Raw genomic sequence first — 21,110 nt, 5'->3', positions numbered from 1 at the left:
TGTTTATGAGACACCACACAACAGCTTCGCATATAAAGTCACAATAATTGGCAAAGCACATACAAGTGCTGCACATGATAAAGCCAGACCAGTTCCCAGCATGGAGAGGGAAAGTGGTCATGCAGTCCACCCCTATTGACAATCAGTGGTCTCTAGGAGAGGGAAAGGTAGTTTTCTCTGTGGACAAAGAGGGGGCTAATCATGCCGCAGTAGATAACCCTTCTTATACACATACTGTCAGCACAGTCTGAGAAGAAATCACCTTAGTTTGAGAAGAAATACTGATATTCCCAGGGAAAGGAGCCAGAGGGGGATTTGTAGCAGGAAGAATGGGAAGGGTGGGCTTGATAAAATCACATCGCATGCATGTATAAAGTTCTTACTTAAATAATAAAAAATGCAACAAAAAGAGCATATACTCAGTGAATATACCATTAGAAACCCTCTCGTAAGACAGTTTGACACGTGACCCGTATTCAGTGAATAACTGAGCTGCATAAAGATGAACAGGCACTACAGTTACCCTTAGCAATGACCCCACTAGATTATCTATGTAATTTAATTTCACCTAAAGAATGAAAAAAGGGGGACCTGAAAGCTACACCCAAGATCAATTTGACCTCTACAAATGTATCAGCACTGTTCCTTGTCTCCTCGTTGACATCATGAGCTTCAAATCATTGAAAAGTGGGTGGGAACTCTACTCCCTCCAAGTTTTGCTTCCCCTTTGAATTGAATTGACTAAACTCTCTATTCTGTTTATGAGTTCCTATTCACCAGCTCTTACTCCCAAGTGCTCTTCTGTCATCTAGAGTCTATGAAACGGAAGAAAATAAACACTCTGAACACACAGCTTATTTTTTTTTTTCTTTTTCTCCTTACTTTATCATTTCCAGGCAGCAAGTTTGGTCTTGTATTCAGTCTGAAACCAACACTCAGTGCGTTTTCATACCTATTACAGAACATATTTGAAACATTTAATTTACTCTTTAACACAAAATACGTTTTCCCATGCTAATGTGAGAAAATAATGAATGATATAACAGTCTACTTTATAAATCAATAATTTCACCTACCCTACATATGCAACAATTAGACAGTGTTAAAAGTAGCTGGAATAGCCTCTGACATGTTATAATTCATAGACTGGTTGTGTTTGAAGTTCAGACTGTGGTACCTATTCTTAGTGTTTTATATTATCTCTTACATAAATAAGTAATGTGTTTTGATGGTATGCTAAGAAAAATTTCTATAAAATACTGTATTCTTATTCTTCTAACCTGAATTCCCCTTGTCATTGAACAAACAAAATGATTTATAAAGTACAGTGATATTACAAGTAGTAAGATACCAGGACTATATTATAATTCCCATTTCAAATCTAACTTTGTTCTCGGCTATGATCCAAGACCTAGAAGGGTATTGTGTGGTCAATAAACATTGATGAACAAGGCTACTTTAAAAATCAATGTAAAATTTACAGGTAAGATTTAACATTTCAAAGCACCAACGGACATCACCTATATCTAAACTTAAAATAGATTGAATCACTTAAGATTCAACTTGTAGAACCTCAAACTTCTTTCTCTAAATCACTGAATCTGCTTTACCTTGGTACCCGTGCAACTTCCTTTTCACTGAGACGTGGTTGGCTCTGCTGTCTGTAACAGTGAGGAAACAGTCGGGAGCAGGCAGGCACACTGGAAGGAAGGAACCAAATACAGGGAGTGTTGGTGCAAGGGGACTTTAGTGTTCACTTTTCTTCTTCCCAGTCCCCTACTGTGAGTTCTCTTCTTATACCATTCAGTTTACTTACTATTACTTGTACGTATAAGAATGAAGAAAAATCTACGGAGCATGTGTGGCCTTTCAAGGACTGCATCCCTGAAGAAACTGACTTCCCCACCCCAACACCAACAGCAGGGAATTGCCAGTAGCTTATCAGTTAGAGATGGGAAACGCCTGCCCTGCACCGCTGCGATTCTGGCTGGCTTGGTCTTGTGCAGGTGTTACCCATGCCGTCTCCGATGCTGTGAGTGCATGCGTGTCTCCGATGTTGTGAATGCATGCATGCGATGGCCCTCCCATGCCCATCAAAGGATTCTTACATTTCTTTCAGCTGTCCTCTTTTTTTTCTTTTTTTCTTTCTTCAAACCTTCTTGTTAACCCTTCCTTCCCCTTTGGATCATGTCATTTTGTCTTTCGGAATATATAGTCAACTTTTCAGTATAAGGCCCATGGTTGGAAAGAATAGATTCGTATGAACCCAGTTCCATTGTTATACTTATGAAAAGGAGACCAAATAGCCCTTGGTGTAGATAAAGTGTTTTCAGCATCTTTCCTTTATTTTTGCTTCCAATTACTCTTCAAAAGACCATTGTGCTGGCCCTTTCTCAGTAAAACTTTCTCTGGCCAGTTTCATAGAAAGATGCTTGCGTTTTGGCCACACCCTTATCATGCTGCTCTGTGATCTGATTCTTTCTCTGTTAAAGGATGTGCTTGTGCAAAGCACACATTATCTGTTACTGTGTCTGTGTTCTGCTCACCTCTCCCCAGCCCAACCATGAGAGATCACAAGATGCTTACTGGGTTATTTCAAGCGTTCTCTGATTACCCTTCAGTTGCTTTGGTCTCTTTGTGACTGTTGTCTACCCTTTGATAAGCAAATATAACCAGAGATCCTGACCTTGATTATGCATATGGACCATTAAAATCTCATTTATGATCATTTCAAAAAATCAAATGGCTCTAAGCTAGAATCATTTCATCAACAATTTTGGTAGCAGATATTGGCTTTCAGGCCGGAAGGTTTTCCTTAGCACTCAAGTTCCACATGTAAGGCAGTTGTCGTGATGAAGCAAGAAAAAAACAAAAACAACACAGAAATTTCTCCCAAGTCTTTGTCTCCATTTTCATCCCTTTTTGAAGGCATACCTGATAGATTTCATTATAAACTAATTCAAAGGGAAGCAACAAGGAAAATCTTACTCTTTGAAGAGGCACCATGCAACTGCATACAGACACATCACGAAGAGCACTCCCATTAGAGTGAGGGCCGCAGGAAACCAGCTGTCGGGCCTCCAGTAGTGTGAAATCTTCCTTAAGATGGAGGTAGTAATCTGAGGGAATGAGACAAAAAGATATTAAGCATTGGCAGTGCAATTGTCAAAGATATAAAATACAGTGTATACTGAAAGGATTTCTTTATATTCGTTTTCTTTATGATTATTCCTGCTACGGAATGAACTCTTTTTGAAGAAAAAATATGTCTTTGTGGAGTCTATGAAAATCTTGGCAGGAACAAATTAATGACTGTTGGCTAAACGACATAAAGTGTGAGTCAGCAAGTATTATTTCAGAATGAACCTCAGCATTATTGGCCTTTTCTGCCTCCTGCCAAAAATCTCAGAATGTTTTTCCTCCCAGCATATAAATTCCCATTATTATCTCAACTATGACCATTAAGAAACCGCTAAGAAGCAGGTTTGACTATTGCCCTTGCCTAGGGAACAGTGGCATCCAGCAGATGGCAGTGTAAGATAGGGTAAGGTTGCAAACACCCACATTAGGTGTGACATTTAAGGTAAAGATATTGGCCTGAAAGCCAATATCTGCTACCAAAATTGATGCTGAAATAATTCTACCTTAGAGCCATTTGATTTTTTGAAATGATCATAAATAAGATATATAAAGCTAATTTCACAAAGATGGCATGGAAATAGGGAACGCCAAAAATGGAATTAAGGGAGACCTTTGCCAGAGAGGATCTGTCAACAGGAGAGGTGAAAGAAGTCTCATTGCTTATCCAGTTGAGTGAAAGGAATCCTAGCTGTGTTGAACATTGGTAGTTGTTAAGATTAAGCATCATATGACTAGCCATTCTGCTCTACAATACACAAGTGTGGGCATGTCCGAACAAAGGAAGATGGGGAAAACAGATTAAGCTTAAGAGATGCCCATTAAAATGCTGTGATCCAATTTTTATGAATAAATAGGTTGAAAGGTTGACAATTTGCTAGTCACTTAGACATATAACTTTATTTTCAGGTCATTAAGAAATAGCTTTGTGTGGCACCACACCCTTAGAGTCCCAACTACTCTGGAGGCAGAGGCTCAAGGATTACTAGCACCAAGGAGTTCGAGTTCAGAATAATAATACTCTCTCAAATATATTTGCCACAATATAAAAAAAAATAGATCCTAACCTTTACTTGTTCATTCTTTCTCCCTACTGCCCTTTCTCCCTCTCTTTCCTTCTAACAAGGACTTGTTGAATATTTGCCTTGCTCTGGGAATTAACAATCATACACAATCTGAATCCCAGACACAACATTTATTTACCAACCACTGTGGACCATGATTCATCAAAACACTTGAGTTAGTTATTTCTCCTAATTCCCATCGCAAAGGAGTGGGGCTCACCTTGGGCAATCTGCAGAGGAGGAGCTGAGGTGAGTGGTACCGGGCCAAGTTCAAGATGGCAGCAATGGAGTACACACACGTCTGCATTTCTCCAAAGACCACAAGCTTTTTACACATTCTCAAACATGTGCCTTATGCTGCATACTCTCAAACTTAACAGTTTTAATTTTAAAAAGTCCACCCCATAGCAAGGCACTAAATTACAATATCTCAAGAGCTGTTATAGCTCCCTCTTACACACAGCCATCTGTAGGAAGTTGACAGCTCTTGACACCTGGTGTGTGTCAAGCTTACTTACTTGACAACAAGCAAAGATTTCTGAAGCGGTTTTTATTTTCTCATGTGCTAACATAAAATTTATATAATGCTTTCTGTTTGCAAAATGCCATGCTTCGTTGTGAAACATGTCAGTCTTCTAAGGTGAGTCAGGATCGTACCGAGATGTGGTGTAAAAAGAGCAAAATCTTTCTACAGTTATTAATACAATGTCAATGAATTGCATTTACATAACATGTTTATTACAAGACCTTTTATTTCTCTGGCTTCATTTGATACTTATAAAACCCTTTGTACAACACATAGAATTATTCTAATCCATCTAGTAATCCCTGTACACTCAGTAAATATTTAGAAGTGTATTTTGTGTTGTCTGGACACCCTTGCTACACCCTTCCCTTTGTGTGACTCAAAACAAACTTGAAATTACTGGATGTAGGATTTTATATTCTTATTGCCCTCTCACAAGGCATTTTAAGCTATCACTTTATGTTTTAGATGTTTTCAAGTCTGTTGGCGACACCAGAGAACAAGGGTCACACAGAGACCAGTGCTTGCTTGATCTTTCGTTGTGGCATCTAACGTTCTTGTCTCTGTTCTTTTTTCTTTTTCTTTTTCTTCCTTTATTTTGCATTTTGCATTTTGCTGCTCTCCAAGCTTTGTCGATCTGCCTAATATCTTCACTATCTCTGTATCAGGCCAACCTCGCTCTCCATCTCAAGACACACTTGATCACTCTTTCTCCTTTTATGAATAAACCATGGGCTCTCACATCTACCTTTCTTCATCTGTGGTTGTTGCTTAGTGTCTGCTCTTCTCATTCTGTCCATCAAGACCTACCTAAAATTCCACTGTCTCTTCTGGGACTTTCTCAGATCCTTCAGTCCAGAATTTGATATGATGTCTGCCCTACGTTTGTTTAGAGTGCTTGTCAAAATGACTTGTAACTTAATTTGCTGGAAACCACCCTCTGGACTCACGGGAAAGTCTCAGACCTTGTATGCTAAGACCACTTTCTTCTACTTTATACCTCAGTTGAGACACTGGTCACATGATTCCTCAAACTTCAAGCTTCGCTGTTTCTTTAAGGGTTGCTAATGATCTCCCTGGTTCTATCATTTAGTAAGTCTGTGACCTTTAGAAAATAATTTAACTTCCAGAAAAGAATTCGGACTTTCATTATCTCAGTTTTTATCTTTGTAAAGAGACAAACACCAGATGCTGAGTTTGATTAAATCAAATCACTTTCTAAACGTGAAAACTCAATATGGCTGTATTTAGAAACATAAATCTCATTAGTAGGTAAGAAGACTTATTCAAATATTAGTTATACAATGTTATCCTAAGAAAATTGACTTTAATTATTAAATTCCAAACTTCACAGAACTCATTTTAAATTGTGCATTCATTGCTGTACAAAGTGCATGGTTTCTATGTTTGTTTAGAAAGGTAGGGTGGGAGATTTTCAAATGCTTCCACGTTTGTCTAAGCAGACAACACAAAGGCACTTCTAAACTCAGACACTGGAGTGGTGTCTCCTTCTGGTGAAGAAGGTAAAGGCTGAGGACACAAACTGCTCAGGACTGGCAGACCATGTGTATCATCAAATATTTATCTCACCCACAGGTAAATCACTGGTGAAAACAAAAGAATCCCATCTGTCACTCGGCTATGCTCTAAACTTCTCGCTGCTACATGCGGCTAATTAATTTTGTTTCTTAACCTTAATTACTTTACAGAAAGGACAATAATAATGGTCTTTCCTGTCATGGAATCTTTCACCAGTGTTCAGGATCAGAGGCACAAGAGATGTCCAAGGCTGCCTGGTCTACCACCTTTCATATTATTCCACGTAAGTCTCACTGAACAACACATTGTGAAAAAGATGTCAATAAGAAATTTTTATTAACTTTTTATTCTCAAATGTTTTATTAAATTCAAATTAGATGTCTACTGAAAATGTCAAGTAACATTTAATAATAAAACTGCTGATTAGAGCAGAAACTGTTTCTTCCACTTCCTTAGAAACTTACCACAAATAGTAAAAGTTGTGAAATTAATTTTAGAAAATTTTAGTATTATAAAGAAAACATAGAAACTATTTTTTCTTAATGGGAGCTGGAAATGAGAACTAAGTGGTTTGTGCCTAATACTTCAAAACAAGAAACAATCTATTTCTGTATGTTTTCAGTTAATAAAATATATTATAAAGCATGCTACGTATTAATTACATCGTATGTTCGGGCCAATGCACTGGGAAAGGTTGATGAAATCTCTGTTAATAATCCCTATTGACCAACTGGAAACTGAGGTGCAGTATGTTAAATGACTCAGCACAGGTTTACACAGTGTTGGAGAAGACGAGATAAGAGTCAAGTCAGGACCCGCCTCATCACTAGGGCCACCCTCTGCCCCTCCATTTGGACCTAAGATTGTTTACCGTCAGTGTGAAAACTATTTTAGCTGAATCTGCATGACCTGAGATCATTACATAGTCTTTCATTTCAAACTTTATTTTCCCTTAGCAATGGGAACCTGGCCATAATATGAATGAACGGCTATGGAGAACATTTTCAAATTTAAAGTTACAGGTGTTTGCTGAGAATTCTTATAATTCAAAGAAACCTGCCACATAGATTTTACATCTTTTAATAATAATAATGGTATTCAATCCATCTTATCTACCCTTGTATTTTAGGTCCTAATTAAATTAATACATTCCAATAATGCATGAAAAGAAGGAAGCAAAGAGCTTTAAAACGTAAAGACAGACATTTCTTGCAGTGGTCGGAGTGTGCACCTGAAATCCTAGCACCTGAGAGGCCGAGATGGATTCAAGGCAGCCCACCCCACGTAGAGTTTGTAGCCATTTAGAACGCTTGTTATCTTGCAAGATCTGGGTTCAATTCCCAGCATTCCCATGATGTCTCAAATCCATCCTAAGTCCATTTCCAGAAGATCCAATGTCCCCTGACTTCTGTGTGTATCAGGTATGTATGTCATCCACATACATACACACCCTGTCCCAACTAAATCTTAAAAACAAAGAAGAAGAAAAGAAAAAAAACTAAAATGAAAGTTTGAAGCAAGCCTGAACTACATAACAAGACTGTCTAAAATAAAACAGAGAACAAAAATTTAAAGCAATTAATCACCTGTCTTCTTTTTCTACCATGGAAAAAAAAAGGACAGGAAGATAGTGTTTAAAAAGTATAATCAAAATGATGTAAAATGAATTAATTTCTTTTAGTTCTCTAGTCACTGATTTGTCTCACTTTGGTGGCTGTCTTAGTCTATTGCTGTGAAGAGACATGGCCAAGGTGATGCTTATAAAAGAACACATCTACCTGGGGCTTGTTTACAGTTTCAGATGCTTACTGGACTATCACACTGGCGAGGAGCAAGGTGGCAGGCACACAAACAGGGTGCTAGAGAAGCAGCTAAGAACCACATCCTCATCCACATGCAGTAGGAGCAAGAGAAAGAAAAAAAGACAGAGCAGAGATAGAGACAGAGACAAAGACATGACAGAAAGGGAGGGGGAGGGAGAGAGAGAAAGAGAGAAAGAGAGAGACAGAGACAGAGACAGAAACTGGACCTGTCAGGAGAAACTTCAAAGTCCACCTCCATAGAAACAGTTCCCTCAAAATGCCACACATACTCCAACAAGGCCACACCTCCTAATCCTTCTCAAATAGTACCATTTTTTGATGACTAGAGTTCAAGTATATGAACCTGGGAGGGCCATTGTTATTTAAATCACCATAGCTGCTCACATAGTCCTCACTGAAAATCATGTGATCTTGTCCTATGCACTATGTACATATTAATATTAAACACTGCTAAGTTCAGTTGATGTAACCAGACACAATCTTACTGGGTGAGGATACTATTTTTTCTTTAATTTCTTCAATAAATGATTTTATTTTTATTATTCTTTTTATTTTTTGAGATTATAAAATAATTACATCATTTTTCCTTTACCTCTCTCCCAAACAACCTCTTCTATATATGCCAATACCAATTTCTTTCAAATTCAAAATTATTCTCTAAATTTAAAACATTTAAAGCAGTTAGAACAACATATAAAAGATTAACATAATGAATGTTCTCTCTCTCTTTCTTTGTTAGGGAAGACTCTACTTTCCTTAAAAAACTAGCTGGAATTTTTTTTGTAATGATAAGCCCAGTGGGATTTAATTTGTACTTTTAGACATAGGAGTAATCAAGTACAATTATTAAAAAGAAAATTAGATATCTTTTCTCTAGAATGTAGTTCACTTATGAAAAACAGATATGACAGATATATACCTGATTTTTGGCTGATTTTATTCTTTTTAAAATCATTTTTATTGAGTTACACATTTTTCTCAACTCCCCTCCCTTTCTCCCCCCTCCCATTTTACCTTCTCCCATGGTTCCCACACTCCCAGTTCACTCAGGAGACCTTGGCTTTTTCACCTTCCTATGTAGATTCATGTATGTATCTCTTGGGGTCCTTTTTGTTGTCTAGTTTCTCTGTGGTTATGGCCTGTAGGCTGCTTTTTCTGTTTTATGTCTAAAAGTCACTTATGAGTGAATCCATATTATATTTGTCTTTCTGGGTCTCGTTTACTTCATTCAATATGGTCTTACTAGATCCATCCATTTGCCTATAAATTTCAAAATGTCATTTTTTTTATCACTGTGTAGTACCCCATTGTGTAATTGTACCACATTTTCTTTATCCATTCTTTGGTTTAGGGGCATCTAGGTTGTTTCCAGGCAATTACAAACAATGCTCCTATAAACAAAGTTGAGCATATTTCCTTGTGGTAAGATTGAGTGTCTTTGGAGTATATACCTAAAAGTGACATTGCTGGATCTCGAGGTAGATTGTTTTCTAATTTTTGGAGAAATCACCATATTGATTTCCAAAGCAGCTGTACAAGTTTGCACTCCCACCAGCAATGGCGGAGCATTCTCCTTACCTCATATCCTCTCCAAAAAAAAAGCTATCATCAGTGTTTTTTATCTTGGCCATTCTGACAGGGAATCTCAGAGTTGTTTTGATTTGCATTTCTCTGATGACTAAGGATATTGAGCATTTCCTTAAATGTCTTTCAGTCATTTGAGATCTGTCTGTTGAAAGTTCTCTATTTAGGTCTATACACCATTTATTATTGGGTTATTTGGTCTTTTGATGTCAAGTTTCTTGAATTCTTTGTAAATTTTGGAGATCAGACCTCTGTCCAATGTGGGGTTGGTGAAGATCTTTTCCCATTCTGTTGGCTGTCATTTTGTTTGTTGACTGCCTCCTTTGTTTTAAGAAGCTTCTCAGTTTCAGTATGTCCCATTTATTAATTGTTTCTCTCAGTGTCTGTGCTACTAGGGTTATATTTAAGAAGTTGTCTCCTATGCCAATGCATTCATGTGTACTTCCCACTTTCTGTTCTATGAGGTTTAGTGTAGCTGGCTTTATGTTGAGGTCTTTGATCCTTTTGGACTTGAGTTTTGTGCATGGTGATAGTTTTGGGTATATTTTCATTCTTTTACATGTTGATGTCCAGTTATGCCAGCACCATTTACTGAATATGCTTTCTTTTTCCCATTTTATACTTTGAGCTTCTTTGTCAAAAATCAGGTGTGTGTAGGTGTGTGGATTGATATCTAGGTCTTTACTTTAGTTGTATTGGTCCTAGTGTCTGTTTTTATGACAATACTAGGCTGTTTTTACTACTATAGCTTTGTAGTGGAGTTGGAAGTTAGAGATTGTGATGCCTCCAGAAGTTCCTTTATTGTAAAGATTGTTTTGGCTATCCTGGTTTTTTTTCCATATGAAGTTGAGTATTGTTCTTTTGCCGTCTGTGAAGGATTTTACTGGGATTTTGATGGGCATTGCATTGAATCTGTAGACTGCTTTCAGTAAGTGCCATTTTTACTATGTTAATTCTACCTACCAATGAGCACGGAAGATCTTTCCATTTTCTGTTGTCTTCTTCAATTTCTTTCTTCAAATATTTAAAGTTCTTGTCATACAGGTCTTCTATTTGTTTGGTTAGAGTTACTCCAAGATATTTTACATTATTTGTGGCTATTGAGAAGGGTGACGTTTCTCTGATTTCTTTCTCAGACCATTTATCATCTGTGTAAAGGAGGGCTACTAATTTTTTGAGTTAATCTTGTATCCTACTACAATACTGAAGATGTTTATGAGTTGTAGTAGTTCCTTGGTAGAATTTTTGGGGTCACTTATGCAAACTATCATATCATCAGCAAATAGTGAGAGTTTGACTTCTTCTTTGTATCCTCTGGATTTCCTTTTGTTGTCTTATTGCCCTAACTAGAACCGCAAATACTATATTGAATAAATATGGAGAGAGAGTGGATAGCCTTGTCTTGTTTCTGATTTCAGTAGGATTGCTTTGAATTTCTCTCTATTTTGCTTGATGTTGGTTGTTGGCTTGCCATATGTTGCCTTTATTATGTTTAGATATGTTTCATGTATCCCTGCTCTCTCCAAAACCTTTATCATGAAGAGATGTTGTATTTTGTTGAAGGCTTTTTCAGCATCTAATGAGATGGTCATGTGGTGTTTTTTCATTTTTATTATGTTTCAGTTTCTTTATATGGTGCATTACATTGACAGATTTTTGTATGTTGAACCCTCCCTGCTTCTCTGTGATGAAGTCAACTGGATCGTGGTTGATTATATTTCTGATGTGTTCTTGCATTCAATTTGTCAGTATTTTCTTGGAGTAGTTTTTTATTAATCAATGTTCATGAGTGTGATTGGTATGTAGTTTTCTTTCTTAGTAATGTCTTTGTGAGGTTTGGGTACCAGGGTAATTGTAGCCTCATAAAAAGAGTTTGGCAATGTTCCTTCTGTTTCTATTCTGTGAAGCAATTTGAAGAGTATTGGTATTAGTTCTTCATTAAAAGTCTTGTAGAATTCTGGGATGAAACCATCTGGCCCTGGGCCTTTATTCTGGTTGGGACACTTGTTGACTGTTTTTAATACTTTAGTAGCTATAGCTTTATTTAATTTGCTTATTTGGTCTTGTGTTAATTTTGGTAAGTGAATATCCAGAAAATTGTCCATTTCCTAAAAGTTTTCCAATTTTGTCGAGTAGAGGCTTTCAAAATATGATCCCATGATTCTCTGGATTTCCTCCATGTCTGTTGTTACATCCCCATTTCATTTCTGCTTTTGTTAATTTGGGTATTCATTCTCTATCTCTTGGTTAGTTTAGATAAAGGTTTGTCTATTTTGTTGATTTTCTCAAAGAATCAACTTTTTCTCTCATTGAATGCTTACATTGTTTTCTTTTTTCTATTTTGTTGATTTCAGTTTTTAATTTGATTATTTCCTGCTATCTATTCCTCCTGGGTGAGTTTGCTTCTCTTTGTTCTAGAGTTTTCTGGTGTTCTGCTAACTCACTAACGTGGGATTTTCCAGCTTTTTTAAGTAGGCATTTGGTGCTGTGAATTTTCCTCTTAACATTACTTTCATTGTGTCCCATAAATTTGGGTATGTTTTGTTGTCATTTTCATGGACTTTCAGGAAGTTTTTTTTTTATATCTTCCCTTGTTTCTTCCTTGACCCATTGGTGATTCAGGTGAGCATTGCTTAATTTCCATGTGTTTATGGGCTTCCTGGAATTAGTGTTGCTATTGAATTCTAATTTTAAGCCAACATGATCCAATAAGATACATGGGGTTATTTCAATTTTTTGTGTCCCTGGAGGTTTGCTTTGTTACCTAGTTTTTGAACAATTTTGAGAAGGTTCCATGAGGTGCTGAGAAGAGGGTGTATTCTTTTATGTTTGGATGGAATGTTCTATTGATGTCTGTTAAGTCCATTTGATTCATGACGTCTATTAGTTCACTTATGTCTCTATGAAAATTCTGTCTGATAGAGCTGCCCAGTGGAGAGAGTGTGTTGTTGAATACCCCATTATTAGTGTGTGGGGTTTAATGTGTGATTTAAGCTTTAGTAGTGTTTCTTTTACATATGAGGATTCTTTTGTATTTGGGGCATAGATGTCCAGATTTCCTCTTAATGGATTTTTCCTGTGACTAATATGAAATGTCCTTCTTTGTCTCTTTTGATTAATTTTAGTTTGAAGTCTATTTTGTTAGGTATTAGGATAGTTACACTAGCTTGTTTCTTAGGTCCATTTGATTGGAAAATTTAATTCCAACCCTTTACTCTGAGGCAATGTCTATCTTTGAGGTTAAGGGGTGTTTCCTGTATGCAGCAGAAGGATGGATTCTGTTTTCATATCCAATCTGTTAACCCATGTCTTTTTATAGGTGAGTTGAATCCACTCATATTAAAGGATACTAATAACCAGTAATTGTTAGTTTCTGTTATTTAATTTTCATTGTTGGTGATGTTCTTTTGTGTGTTTTTCCCTTCTTTGGGATTTACTGCTGTGAGATCATCAATTGTCTGTGTTTTTGTAGATGCAGCTAACTTCCTTGGGTTGGAGTTTTCCTTCTAGTTATTTGTGTAGGGCTGGGTTTGTGGCTAGGTATTGATTAAATCTGGTTCTGTCATGGAATCTTGTTTTATCTGTCTACGGTGATTGAAAATTTTGCCGGGTATAGTAGTCTGGGATGGTATCCGAGGTCTCTTAATGTCTGCATGATATTTGACCAGGACCTTCTGGCTTTCATTGATTCCATTGAGAAGTCAAGTGTAATTCTGATAGGTCTACCTTTATATGTTTCTTTACCTTTTTCCTCACCACATTTAATATTCTGTCTTTATTCTGTTTGTTTAGTGTTTTCATTATTACATGGAGATGGTACTATTTTTTTGATCCAGTCTAATTGGTGTTCTCTAAGCTTCTTGTATCTTCATATGCATACCTTACTTTAGGTTGAGAAAGTTTTCTTATGATTTTGTTGAATATATTTTCTGTCCTTTTGAATAGGACTTTTTCTATCCCTATCATTCTTAGGCTTGGTATATTCATAGTGTCCCATATTTCCCGGATATTTTGTGTTAAGCTCATGCTATATTTAATGTTTTCTTTGATTAATGAGTCTATATCCTCTACTATATCTTCAGTGCTTGAGATTCTTTCTTCCATCTCTTGGATTCTGCTGTTTATACTTGTATTTGTAATTTCTACTCATTTTCTCATAATTTCCATTTCTATAAATCCCTCTGTGTTTTCTTTCTTTTTTTTTTTTTTTTTTTTTTTTTTTTTTTTTTTTTTTTTTTTTTTTTTGGTTTTTCGAGACAAGGTTTCTCTGTGGCTTTGGAGCCTGTCCTGGAACTAGCTCTTGTAGACCAGGCTGGTCTCGAACTCACAGAGATCCGCCTGCCTCTGCCTCCCAAGTGCTGGGATTAAAGGCGTGTGTTTTCTTTCTTGTCTCTATTTCAGTTTTCAAGTCTTGAATACTTCTTTTTCTTGGTTTTCTTTAAAGGATTTGATGATTTCTTATTTTTTGTTTGTCTTTTCCTCCATTTCTTTGAGGGAATTTTTTATTTCCTCTTTAAAGGCCTCAAACATTCTCCAAAAGTTATTTTTTAGGTCATTTTCTTCTGTTTCATCTGTATTTGGATGTTCAAGTCTTAATGTTGTAGGACTACTAGTTTTTGTTGGTGTCATGTTGCTCTTTGTGTTGGTGAGTGTGTTCTCACCTTATCTATCCATCTTTTCCTATGATTGGTGCAGCTGGGGCTGTGTCTCTGGTGATCAGTTTTCCAAGTGCCAGTGGATCCAAGGCTCAGATGGCTATTCCTCATGGTGCAATAGGGCCATGGTTCCAGTCATCCTGGAGGTCACTTGGTGTTCCCAGAGGTCACTTAGCACTCCTGGGGTCTAGTCTGCAATCCCGGGTACTGTTTGGCCCTGCTCCCATGGAGGTTGCTTGATTGAGGCTGCTCCCACTGAAGTTGCTGCCTTTGGTTTGCTCCAGTAGAGGTGGCTGACTCAGGCATGTTCCGGTGGAGGTCATTGACTTGGGCCTGGTCCTGAGGAGGTTGCTGGCTAGGGCTTGCTCCTTTGGAGTTTGCTGATTAGTGCCAGTCCCACAGAGGTCTCTAACTCAGTCCTGTGCTCTCAGCAGTGGCTGACTTGTACCTGCTCCTGCGGAGCTCATTGCCTCTGGCCTGCTCCAGCTGAGGTTGCTGGCTTGGGCCTGTTCCCACGTAAGTCCCAGTCCCACAGAGGTCTCTGGCTCGCGCCTGCTCCCTCTGCGGTTCCTGACTTGTGCCCAGTCCCACAGAGGTTTCTGGTTTGGGCCTGCTCCCTCTGTGGTCACTCCCTTGTACCAGCCAGCTCCTGTGGAGATCGCTGGCTCAGGCCTGCCTCTGTGGAGGTCCCTGGTTGGGTTTTTTTTTCCAATATTGTCAGTGCTTTTCCAAATAGTACCTTTCATACATTTCCTCAGTCATTCTGTATTCATTTTTTATGAGAGTTAGATAAATATTCCTGTGCCACAAAAGTACATTATAATTTTAAATGTTTTTATTTATCTTTCATAAAAAATGCTAACCAATGCTTGGTGTCTGGAGGATTTTTTTTAATGTGTGTAAACTAATGAAGTTTAAGAAATTCAAAATTAGCCAAAAAAAAAAAAAAAAAAACAAAAAAAAAAAACCCACCAGACAGACAAGGACTCTGGAACTAGATATGACTGGACTTATGCCTGTCTATTTGGGTAAACCTGCCTGTATTAGGGACGTGATGCATATTATTAGTAGGGTTGTAATGAAGAACATGAGTATTTTACATGTTTGTCCCAGTCCCTGGGCAATCAATATGTAACCACTTATTACTACTTTTCTAATGTTCATAGTTGAGTCTCTAAGTTAGCAAAATAGAACAAGAAAAATTTAGTTCAAAAGGTAGAGATAGCCAGTGCTCAAACAAGCACCACAGAGAGCACCACTTCCTAAGCTAAGACACAGGGTGTCTGAGGCACAGCTAACAGCAAGTCTTGCATCTCTCTTATCTTAGATTTACCCTTGAAAACACATTTGTAATCTCAGTACTCCATCTTCAGAGGCAGGGGCATTATCAGTGTGCCTGTGCCATTTAGTAAGACCCTTTTTCCAAATTTTAAAAAAGGCAGGGTAAAGTGGCACTTGTCTGTTCTGGGATTTCTGCATTTATGAAGCAGGAGGAAGATGGTGAGCGGAAGGCAAGATCCAGTCATATATGGGGGTCAAGGTCAGTGAGTTAGGAGTGGGGTTATGGGTGGAGGGGAGGGGAGGGAAGGGGGAGAAGGAGGGGAGGAGATGGAAATTTTCAATAAAAAAAGACAGAAAGATAATGACCAAAAAAAATCAAATTAAACCAAACCAAAAGCCATAAAAGAAAAATGATGAGAGCGGTGTTGCCAGTGGCTTCTATGCACACACTGTCTTTCAAAGTTAGCCTTAGTGATGCATCATTGTTTAAAAGAAGAAATAAGAATGTAAAACACATGCTCTCATCTATTTTGGTGACCTTTTTTTGGTACTTTGCTTGCTATTTATAAGTGTGAATCCCACTTACTTTGAGTGCTTTCTTATGTTTTAGTTCCCTAAAGAATAAGCAAGGCAGTGGTAGCTCACCCTTCTAATCCCGGCACTTGGGAGGCAGAGGCAGAGGCAGAGGCAGGCAGATCTCTGTAAATGGAGGTTTCTCTGTCCTGCCCTGTCCTACGGTCACTTCTAAATAATTACTCAGAGAGTTTGTGGAGGCCAAGAAATATAGACCCATTTTCGCTTTGACTTATTGTCAGAGAGTTTAGTGGTTACTCAAACGTTTGACAAGCAAAGTTACACTTCCCAACTCGGGATGTGATTGCTTGGTTCTTTTAACATTAAAATTGCTCATTCAAGTAGGCCCATCCCATCCTGATAGGTTGTCAGGGTATGCAAATGTACTTTTCCTCCTTTTGTAACTCTGAAGTCACCTGGGGTAGGGGGGCCTTAGGGATATATGATCTAAGTCAGCTTTGCTACCTAGACAATAGAATGCTAATGATTTGATGTTTCAGAGTGAAAAAGCAATTGACTGTGTGAGTTATCCTTTGAATCATATTAATAAAGTCTTTTGTTACCTTCTCTCCACGTATGGAACAATAAACATGGGTGATTTGGGGATTTCACCGGATTACCATCCTGGTGTTATTCTATGTTTCCTGTCTTACTAATTTTATGCATCTTCATATTCTTTACTTATATTTCTAAAATTCCCATGCCCCTACCATGGTAAGAGGTGATTTTACCAAGGCTGGTCCTTGACAAGAATTAATATTAATTACAAACTGTTTGGCTTATAGTTCAGGCTTATTACTAACTAGTTCTTACATTTAAATTAACCCATTTTTATTAATCTTTGTATTGCCGTGTGTCATGACATTACCAGATTACTGGCATCTTGCTTTTTGGGCAGCTGGATGGTGTCTCCCCAAGACTCTGCCCTTCTCCTCTCTGAATTTTCAGTTTGATTTTCCCACCTGGCCTTATTTTGTCTTACTATTGGCCGAAGCATCTTCTTTATTAACCAATGAGTGGAATAGATAGTCACAGAGTACAGAAGGGTTATCCCACAACAGATCTCTGTGGTTTCTAGGTTAGGCTCACCCACGGAGCAAGTTCCAGGATAGCCAGGGCAACACAGAGAAGCCCTGCTTTGAAAACCAAAACCAACAAACAAAAAACAAATAGAGAATACAATGGATGGGTTTGAGAGCAGGCTTATAAAAGCAACTCTAAAAAAATCAAAAAAAGCAAAATCCTAAGAGGTGGCATTTGTCCACTGCTGCAGTATAAGCTTCTCCACCCCGATGAGTTTATTAATTTCAGTTTATACCAGAAACATATCAGGAGAAGGACATTAATTGCAATTGACTTATGGGGTCCATATTAATAAGTATTGCTTTTCTGGTGATAGGGAATCACTCTTGGAAACATAGTGTGCAGGTGAGCACTGCAGGGAAGCAGAACACAGAGCTACATGTGTGCAGGAAAGACTCAGTATTCATTTTTAAAGTTCAGATTCAGTAAAGGCCATAAAGATTCACAGTTTTTGCTACTTTGTACACTAATATCTTTTCTCATTTTTTCCCTGACAGGATAAAAGCCTTTTCGTTATACTGATGTGCACCAGGAAGTGTGGATGTGCTACCCAGAGCTGATGACAAGACCGGACAGTCGTGCACGGACTTTCTCTAGTCTATGAAAGAAGAATAAAGATTATAGTTACAAATGAGGATGATTTAAAGTCTCTACCATCATCCCTTCTGTCAAAATAGACATTAGTCCTGGAATTTTTATTATGGTCTCAATTTGCTGCACACAGTCTCTGGAAATTTGATTCATGATTCCTTTGGGGAATTGTATTTGCAGGAAACAGTGTCTAGCCGATTACCTCATTGTCTCTTTAGACAACATACATTTAAGCTGAAGAATTTTATTCACTTCTTGAAAGATGACTTAGTGTCTCTCTTCTCTACCTTCTCGCAAAAGTCTGAGTGAGGTTTGGGGTGATCAGGGGACCCTTTACAATGGTTCTGTTTATTTTCATCAGTCCATGTTCGGGATCGTTTGCTATCAACCTTTTATCTAGCTTGCTCTGTAGTTGAAGCCATTCAATCTTGCTTTCTTCCCTTCTGGAATCATGTTACTTATTCTAATGTCTATCTTGACAAGTGTTATCACCTTTTAGGAGTGTTTTATAGTGTTCTCAGGGGCTCTGTAGCCTGTCTTCTTTGTTTACTTTGTACCAAGGGACATATATTTGTTCATTGAAACTTTTTTTCACAAATTCAGAGGCAGGGAATGCTGTGATGTGGCTTTCATTCAGGGGTTTTTAATCTGGGTTCCAAGGATGATCTTTTACAAGTCTCTGGAATAAAATATAAAATTATGCATATGCAGGCGTCTTTTCTGCATAAAGGGAGCAAAGATTTCATCTAATTCTTCAACAGTTCATGCACCACCACCTTTCTCAACTAGAAAGTGCCACATGCTTTCCTTGTAACATATAGCATTGGTCCTTTGACTTTACTTGTACCATACTCAGCACTGTAAAATACGCAGAAGTCTGTGGAGTGTCCTCAGTACACTGCAATCCTGAGATACCCTCTATCTGTTTTCCAAAAGATGCAAGAAACATTTGTCCTTCTCTCTCTGCATTTACAATGAGTTTCAGACTGAAGATGCACTCTATAGTACTTATAACATAATTCAACAAAATTTAATTCCTTTAAGCTTTTATCATCAGAACTTCATTTCTCTAGAACTTACAGGCAGACATTGTTAGCAATCTGGTTTTAAGAAAGTTCTATTTTTATAACTTGTTGTTGAAGTTTTGTATTTTAGAAGCAGATAAAATTCTGGCAGTGTGCTTTGACCACTTAGAAATGTTTGTAAGTTTTCATATCTAAGTCAACATACTAAGTAAAAAGATCTGCTTTATAATAGTAATAATAAAGATATAGCTTATTGCTATTTAGAGAAATCCTCTTTCCGATGACATATATTCATATTCTTTGACTTGTTTCTATAAAATGCATGAAAAACTATTTCATAAATATGTTTTTGATGTAGCAATGCAAAGAAAAGACAAAGGTCTTATCTTCCAGTCTCCTGTATCTAGTTCATTACCCTAAATGACTAATCACTATTGTGGGTATTTCTTCCACAATCTGCCAATATTCACTTAGTCTTTTATGTACCCTTATTAAACCCTACCAAACTTAAAAACATTGTGTTTGGCACAAGTATCTCCTCATCTCTCTGCAGACCCTCCATAATGGAAAATAAAGTCAATATTCCTTAGGCTGCCACGTGTTTCAAAACGCTTCCGTGGGAGTCAGCTACAATGCTGAACATAACACTATTATTGAAGTCATATCTAGTCACATCTTTTGTTATCTATTTTTCTTTAACATACTCAACATTGTATACTAACAGCTTTTCCAAAGTCTGCCGAAGAAGTAAATAAGCAAACAGCTAAAGGCATGGGTGATTTTATCTGATAATTTTATATTATCTTTAAATTAAATAGTAGCTAGCTGGTGATCCTTTTAATGAAACTTCAGAAATATTCTATTTTAAAACTATTTTATAATATGTAGTTGATTTTGCATATGTGTCTACCCACTCTTAAGCTAGGATATGGAAGTAGAATTGTTTGAGCAGCATTTATTTTCTTCCTCTATAATAAACAAGTTGGACTACAAAACTTGTAAGGTTATTTCTGGTTTGGTAAAATTTTTCTGCAAAAAGAAAGTACATATAATCTCCCTGTGGAGATCTGTGTATTATGTAAGTGCACATACAAACATTAACACTGATATGGCTTGCGTGGAAAACACTTACTTAGTGGAAATGACTTCGTAGGTTACAAGTTGGTAATCACTTCCAGACAGCTTTAATTGCCCTACCTTTCTTAGAAAGCCTAATGTGTATCACCAAGGGAAGTGTATAGATTACAATACCACTTAGCTCTACTGCAAAAAAAAAAAAAAAAATCTTTGTACTTTTTCATGCAGAACATCTTTATTGTATCTAATATATTTTACTATAATGGCTTCTGCTTCGCTAGATTTTGTTTTCAGCCTCTTGAGTGGCAGAAATGTGTGTATAAAAATAAGTTTGGATGTATGTATTTATCCCCAATAGCAATGTAGACTAAAATAATCTCTCAGAGAAGAGCAGGATCCATTAGAGTAGAATGATTCAGAACAAAGAGGTGAGGTTCACATTGACCCAGGGAGGAGAAACAATGCATTTTAACCCTTTGAATGCTACTCTAACGTCTGACCACATTGCCAACAAGACAGGCTTTTGGCAATGTTTGCCTGAGTTGTAAAATGACTCCATATTTGTGGAAATTCTATGAACGAATAGCCTGGAGTGAGAAGAGAGACTAAAAACTAATTGGTGATGACCAGGGGAATATTCATATTTAAAGTAGTAAATGATGGAGTTTAACTGAATAAAATGTCTGACTAGAATCCCTGAAGCAGAAGACGGAGCTTCAATTAATGAGTAAAATCAGTTCATTTATGGAGGCTGCATGGGAAGGAAACTCAAGGTCTTAAATACTAATACTTTATAATAATGTACCCCATTTCATTAAACACTTGGGAGAACAGTCAGCACTATTCCATCAAAATTTCATTTATTTTCTTTAAATTTAGAATAGTAAAATTTGGATTACTACTTTTTTCTACAGCTAACACAAAACTTAATTATAAAATCAAGAAATATTTTCTAAACTCAACAAACGGCTATTTTATTTCAAGTGTTTCTCTTTGTGTTAGTATTCTTACATAACAGCATCAAAGACATGCTAGTAAGGTCATAGCTATACAAAGGGACTTGGCTGTTGTAACTTGACTTGTCTGAACTCATACAAAAATCAATTCTACCACATTGACCTTTTTCTTTGAATATTATTAAAGTCCACTAA

At 37.2% G+C, this 21,110-nt stretch overlaps 1 protein-coding gene across 1 annotated transcript in view; it reads right to left on the bottom strand.

The window, feature by feature from the left end:
* Positions 1-1,606: 1,606 nt before the first annotated feature.
* Positions 1,607-21,110, bottom strand: part of LOC119804037 (cadherin EGF LAG seven-pass G-type receptor 2-like) — a 99,880-nt gene continuing 80,376 nt past the window's right edge. Inside the window, exons 19-20 of the mRNA XM_042054295.1 lie at positions 2,989-3,119; positions 1,607-1,700 (exon numbers count right to left, since the gene is read on the bottom strand). Of these exons, the coding sequence (XP_041910229.1) occupies positions 1,607-1,700; positions 2,989-3,119 (225 nt within the window). The remainder of the gene's footprint in view (positions 1,701-2,988; positions 3,120-21,110) is intronic.

This window comes from Arvicola amphibius, chromosome 18 (genome assembly GCF_903992535.2).
Source record: "Arvicola amphibius chromosome 18, mArvAmp1.2, whole genome shotgun sequence".
Taxonomy (NCBI): Eukaryota; Metazoa; Chordata; class Mammalia; order Rodentia; family Cricetidae; genus Arvicola; species Arvicola amphibius.
The sequence above is the reverse complement of the archived record's forward strand: the minus strand, read 5'-3'. Positions and strand labels throughout refer to the sequence as shown.